The sequence below is a fragment of the Propithecus coquereli genome, unplaced genomic scaffold (genome assembly GCF_000956105.1).
Source record: "Propithecus coquereli isolate 6110/MARCELLA unplaced genomic scaffold, Pcoq_1.0 Scaffold11, whole genome shotgun sequence".
Taxonomy (NCBI): Eukaryota; Metazoa; Chordata; class Mammalia; order Primates; family Indriidae; genus Propithecus; species Propithecus coquereli.
Window position 1 is genome coordinate 9,589,890 of NW_012134969.1, and position 7,054 is coordinate 9,596,943.

General features: G+C 34.8%; 1 protein-coding gene across 1 annotated transcript in view; it reads left to right on the forward strand.

Moving 5' to 3' along the window:
* The window catches only part of LOC105814247 (integrator complex subunit 6), a 29,180-nt gene extending 24,680 nt beyond the window's left edge, over nucleotides 1–4,500 (forward strand). Inside the window, exons 12-14 of the mRNA XM_012649146.1 lie at nucleotides 104–478; nucleotides 1,871–1,964; nucleotides 4,157–4,500. Coding sequence (XP_012504600.1) covers nucleotides 104–478; nucleotides 1,871–1,964; nucleotides 4,157–4,250 — 563 coding nt within the window. The 3' untranslated portion in view covers nucleotides 4,251–4,500. The remainder of the gene's footprint in view (nucleotides 1–103; nucleotides 479–1,870; nucleotides 1,965–4,156) is intronic.
* The last annotated feature ends 2,554 nt before the right edge of the window (nucleotides 4,501–7,054 follow it).

Here is a 7,054-nt window from a genome sequence, read left to right on the forward strand (position 1 = left end):
AAAATCAGTTGTGACCTGCTATAATGATACTCTCTTGTGGCTTTCTTTACTCTGTGCTTTGAGGTTGGATCTCATAATTTTTTCCCCTTATCTTTGTTTTTAGTTTCAGAGACCACTAATGATTCGACAGTAATGGATGATGTGGTTGAAAATCATGTTACAGACCAACTTTCATCAGACATTACACCAAATGCTATGGATACTGAATTTTCAACATCTTCTCCAGCCAATTTACTGGAACGGCCAACCAATCATGCAGAGGCTCTTGGTCATGACCATTTAGGAACTAACGACCTCCATGTTGGTGGATTTTTAGAAAATCATGAGGAGCCAAGAGGTAAAGAACAATGTGCTGAAGAGAATATACCAGCATCTTCACTCAACAAAGGAAAGAAAATGATGCATTGCAGAAGCCATGAAGAGGTCAATACTGAACTAAAAGCACAAATAATGAAAGAGATCCGAAAGCCAGGAAGAAGTATGTATAATCAGAGATAAACCTCAGATATGATTTCTGTGTGTACTTACCCCCCCCCAAAGTCAAATAACTGAAAGCATAGACATGATTCAAGATCAGTCTTAAATAACATCTGAGCTATAAAAGATTTGATTCTTTATTCAACTGACAGACACCGAATATCTGCTATGTCCAAGGTACTAGATAAGGTAGGCAGCAGAGACTAAGAGCAGAGGAGGACCACACAGATAAATTATACATAGCTCCTAGTTTCTCACATGAAAGGAACCCATAGTATTCTAACTAGCAGCAGAATTTTATTTAATTATTTTTTTTTATTTTTTTTTTTTAGAGATAGGGTCTCACTCTGTTGCCCAGGCTGGAGTGCATGCAGTGGTGCGATCATAGCTCACTGCAACCTCACTCCTCAGCTCAAGGGATTCTTCTGCTCAGCCTCTCAAGTAGCTGAGACTACAGGTGGTTACCACCACACCTGGCTAATTTTTTTTGTTTGTAGAGTGGGGTCTGGCTGTATTGCCCAGGCTGATCTCAAACTCCTAGCCTCAAGTGATCCTCCTGCCTCAGCCTCCCAAAGTGCTGGGATTATAGCTGTGAACCACCCTGCCTGGCCAGCAAAGGAATTTTAATATAGCAGCTAACTCAAAAAGATATACTGAAAATTAAATGACTGTATGTCTATAAAGTTCTCTTAATAGTGCCTATCACTGTGTTTAAGATTTAAACTGTGATAATGCCCAGGATATGTTCAGGCCAAAAAACTAAAGTTATGAAAGCTACCTGTTATATGACTACAAAAGAACTAAAAAAAAATTTTAATACTACTGGCATTCATTCAGAAGATGTTAATAGATCACTTGCTGTAATGGTAGTACAACAACCTGGGTGGTCCAGACGTGGGTAAGAATCAGTCCTTTGCAAAGTGTTATGTGAAAACTTACAGTCTTGCAAAGTTTTGTGTGAAAACTATAAACTGAAATAGCACACTTAACCTATTTGATTTTTCTTTTTTCACCTTCCATTTACCCCCCATGTTAGCTGTAGTTTAGAATTTAAATTGTAAGGATGGGTTTTTGTAAAGGCCACTTGCCTCTTATTTTTCAATGGTATTACCAAAAAGCTATTTACTCGTCTTTCTAAGTTTTATATTTGATACCTCAATGGGAAGTTTTACCAAAAAAGCAATATTGAACAAGTTGTTTTATCTTTGTTGATACATATTTTCTTTTACATATATATGCTAAAATGTATTATAAAATCTCATTATAAATATGAGTGGTAAAATTTTTACGTAGAATGTTGTCTCTATATCTTAATCTAAACTACAGTAGAAAAGTATTGAATAAGTACAAATGAAAGCCACTTAATTTTTCTTTTCGCTTCTTTTGTTTTAAGAATATGAAAGAATCTTCACTTTACTGAAGCATGTGCAAGGCAGTTTACAAACAAGACTAATATTTTTACAAAATGTCATTAAAGAAGCATCAAGGTAAGTATTGCACATTATAAAATGGTGATGAAACAAGTCCCCAGTTTATATAGGCAATATTTTTTTTGTTTTTTTTGAGACAGAGTCTCACTCTGTTTCCTGGGCTAGAGTGCCATGGCTTCGGCTTATCTCACAGCAACCTCAAACTCCTGGGCTCAAGCGATCTTCCTGCCTCAGCCTCCTGCACCACCATGCCTGGCTAATTTTTTCTATATATTTTTAGTTGTCCAGCTAATTTCTTTCTATTATTAGTAGAGCCGGGGTCTTGCTCTTGCTTAGGCTGGTCTCGAACTCCTGAGTTCAAGCGATCCTCCCACCTCAGCCTCCCAGAGAGCTAGGATTACAGGCGTGAGCCACCACGCCCAGCCTATATGAGCAATATTTTAACAGTTTTGCACTTGTGTTGTTCATACATATATATTGACACACTCACATACAAATAAGTACTTGCTATTTTTTAGTTTATCAAAAGGAGTTCACTTAGAAAATAGCCCTATAGAAATCTTCAGAAATTACAGAACTTTCTCCCTGAAAATTACTGTATACTTGCATAATTCTTGTTTCATCCTCTCTGTAGTTTTTGGGAGACTTTATATTTTACAGCTTTTAATTTTTCTTTTTATATATTAATATTAATTGGTGATTAGAAATAACTAAGAAAGGCAATATGTAAATGTAGTTCATTTTTACATGTAAAGACATATAATTAAGAGGACCAGAGTTAAACAAATGGGCCTTAATCTAATGACTGCCCTTCTGTATTTCTGGGTTCCACATCTATGGATTCAGCCAACTACAGATTGAATGTATTCGAGAGAGAAAAATGGATGGATGATTGTATCTGTACTGAACGTGTACAGAGTTTTTTTTCTTGTCATTATTCCCTAAACAATACAGTGTAACAATTATTTACATAGCATTTACACTGTATTAGGTTTTATAAGTAATCTAGAGATTAAAGACTATGGGAGGATATGGGTAGGTTATATGCAAATACTGTGCCATTTTATACAATGTAAGAGATGGAGTATTCGTGGATTTTGGTATCGAGTGTCCTGGAACCAGTCCCCCGTGGACACTGAGGGACAACTATATAAAGAATTCAACATGGCCTAGGTTGTAAGTGATAACTATAAAGTGCAATCAACTGGAAAGCATAGTTGTATGAGTTAAAGCATTTTTTATTTTTCCTTCAAGACTTAGAATTTTGGTATTATAAGAAAACTTAGGGTTTATCTTATCTGACTATCCAAATGTAAACTATACCCACCCTTTAATTTGTCCCCCTCTCTCTTCCATGCTACAAATAAAGATTTTAGATAAAGCAGTTAATTTGGGGGGAAAGGGGGTGGCCAGAGCATAGACCACTTTGAAGGATCAAGACAAGGCCATAACTTTTCATATAATTTTGAGTATTTAACTTGTTCTGTTCTTTACGATAATGTTCTGTCAGCTTCAACCTCCTCATGGATTTAACTATATTCCTGGCACCTGCACTCCACTTCAGCCACCTTTTAGAGAGTTGTATACTACTATGGTGGTGGCTGTTCGTATTAGCTTTCAAGTAGAGAGGAAGTAGGAATAGAATGTACAGTATTTTTGAATATTCTAGAAAGCATCAGCAGTATTAATCTTTCTGTTGATTAATACAATTTTAGTCTACCTATATTTATTATTGAAAAGTTTTAAAAATTGCTACTTGAACTTTAACTGCTTGCTATATCCTGTATTATAGATGTGTAGTTATCTTTGATTTGCTAGCTTATTTCTCCTTCCATTTTGTGGGGGATTATATCTAATATTTATACTTTGCCCACATTCTTTTCAACATTTAACTTTCAAAGAGCATGAGAAGAAGCTATTGGAGTAATTGATATAGAAGCCCAGATTTTGCTAGAGTATTTACAACCTGTGCATATATTAGTGTTTTTTTTTTTGGTTGTGAAAGGAACAACCTCTTTCCCATTGTCTAGGCCTAGAGTATGTGTTTTAGGGACAAACGAGAATACTGTACTGGTACAATAATTTACTAATCTTCCGGCAGATTTTATATGTCATAGAATGTTGATTTTTTTTTTTCCATTTTCATTTCATGAGAAAAATCTTCCCGAAGCAATTTTTCTGTCATTTTTAAAAAATTACACTAGTGTCCATTAAAAAGTAATTAAGAGTGCTATTATTTTTTCATACAGGTTTAAAAAGCGAATGCTAATAGAACAACTGGAGAACTTCTTGGATGAAATTCATCGAAGAGCCAATCAGATCAACCATATTAATAGCAATTAAAAGAAAATAGAATGTGGCCACTTATTTCACTATCTTCTCCAAATACAAAGTAAATACAAGACTGTTGTGATCTTGGATTCGTTTTTTTTGACATGCGTTGTTGGCTATTTGAAATACTAAAAGCAAGTCTACAGATCCTTTTTCCATCATTTTACAGTGACCTTTTCTTCATTTTGGTTTATTTTTGTAATGTGAAAACTATCACTCTAAAAAACATTTTTATTTAACAAACTAAAAATATTCCTCCAAATCTCTTGCTTGTCATTGACTCTTGCGTGTCAATTTCCCTCAGGTTCTATTTTCTTAAACCAACCTTTAAAATTGTCACCTCTGTTAAGGTTGAACTTTGCCAAAAAAAATTAAAAAGAAGTTACTTTGTAATTTTTGGGGAAAAAAGCACATACATTAAAACTAGGTAATGTTTTGTATATACAGTTATTTTGGATATATTATTGTAAGTTGTACAAATGTATTTTGAAGAATATTTAAGAAAAGCACTTTTGTTATTCCATCAATAAATGCTCTATTTTACTCTTGTGTGGTTTAGGAAATAATCACATTTAAAGTAATCATTTAAAAAAATCCTAAGATAATGGAATTTTAAAGGCCTTGCTTTTTAGCATTGGAAAAATACACCACTTGAAGTTCATATTTGTTAAACCTAACTGTAATTACATGTTACATAATCTGCATTGTCTTTTAACTATATGTTTGTAGTTTTTGCTGGCCACACCAACATACTCCCATTTTTGCCTAGATAATGGGAATTACTATGTCTGTGGCAGACAGGCAGACACGTTAAAAGCTGTTTCAAAAGCAGACAACTTTGGACATTATTGGTTTCCTTACTTCCCTTCAACCCCTTTTCCTTTCTCACTAAGATTGTGGGTGGCAGGCACTAAATTGAAGCTGTTAGGGAGTGGTAAGTTTGGGGTACACTGTATACTCTGAAATGTCCAGCCTTTAGCAGCTTGGTACCATGCCTACAAATGTCTACAACTAATTGAGGATTCAAAAGGATCTCTTTGTTTTGTTCTGCTGTTCTCACACTTAAACTCTCAATTTCATTTAGAAGCTAAATGGAAAGGAAACATTTAAGAAGACTTTGTTCAATTTGCATCCCCTTTGAGTTACACAGGATAAGGAAAACCAACACTATTCGTTCTCCACCCTCAATCCAACATGGTCTAGTGTATCCTTACTGAGGAAGTGATCCTATGGCCTGACTCACTCACCATTCATAGATCACAGCTGTGCCTTTTAGGGGGTTGGGAGTGGGGTAGCCAGTAGAAAAGGTTAAAATAGATTTGGATTAAGAGAGGGCAACAGAAACTTAATAAAATAGAAGTATTTTTAGGTTTATAATATTGAAAATCATATACCCTTTTTACAATGTATCAGAACATTTTTTTTTAATTTTAAGAGTAGCAAAATGAAGATACAACTTTTTATGAAGAAAAGCAGCGATGAAAGTGGAGAACATGCTCGAGATCTGCTAATTTAGGGGATTTGAAACTCTCCCAATACTGAAGACAAACCCTGTTAAGAAAAAGAAAAATTTAACATAACGTTATATGGTATTTTCATATGCAATTCTTTAAAACTTGCTTATTTCTACAAAAATACCTTTAAATAAAGCAGGATATCATTTAATAAATGGAATTGTTAAGGTAACTGCCTATAGTCAACATTGCTAAATTCAACAAGTTACACAAAATCCAGAATATATTGTCTGCTCTTAAATTATATATATTTAGATTCTGAGATTAATAGGAGGGATTAGAAGTCATTCAGATAAAAAATCATACTTAACAAGAGTATCTAGGAAAGAGATTGAGTCTATTCCAATATTTAGCAGCTTTCCTTATCACAAAGTTCTTATTTCCATTTCACAAGTTGCTCATGAAGTAGAAATCCTTTAGACCCTTGACCTTTTAATACATTTTCCAGAATGAACCCTGAAGGAGTTGGGAAGTAGCAGTTTGTTCTGTCTTCTTTTTTTGTCGTTTGTCTCTCTGCCACTATACTCTTTACACCTGTCCCGGAACCTAGTCACGAGATTTGAAACCCATCAAAACTAAAGCGTAATATCCCATCTCCCTCAGTTTTAAAATGCAAATGGTTAAATTAGTGAAATATTTATCATAGAATTCTTGTCAGGAAAGGGAAAGAGAATATATCTGTGGTGGCAGGGGGGTGGAATATCATGTCTTTTAGGCCCCTTAGGTCATCGAATGACTTCAGGCTGGACAAACATTCTCGGAAAGTTTAATCTTGAGGTTTTTAGATCACTTTTCTTAATGTTCCCCTATGTGTCTCACTTGTTCATCAGTTGCTCTTATCAGTGAAATTTGTTAGTTTGGAGAAGTGAAGGCTGAGACTCAATTCTAATCTCTTCAATAAGTGTCACCAGAAGAATAGCCACTTTGCCATGTGATGTGTGGGCAAGTACTTCCCAGAAAGGTAAATAAATTCACAAGAACTCTGCTTCTATTTGCGTCGGATTGGGGAACTGGTTTTGGATTACCCTTATGTTTTCATTCTGATTACTAAAGCAGTTCTGAAAACTCATACCATTGAAATAGTGGTGTGTCTTTCCTAGCTCAAGGATTTTCATCACTTTTATGCAGTTACCAACCTTTATTGGCTACCAGCTTTTGGCAATCACCTTTCTGCTGATTTAGTACTGTCTCTTTGTTTCTTGAGGGAGTAGAACCTGTCCTTTTTTTATCTTTCATTTTTTGACATGTATCCTTCCTAAGAAAGGACTCTTTGCTACCTGTTCTGAGTGATAAGTGACACTT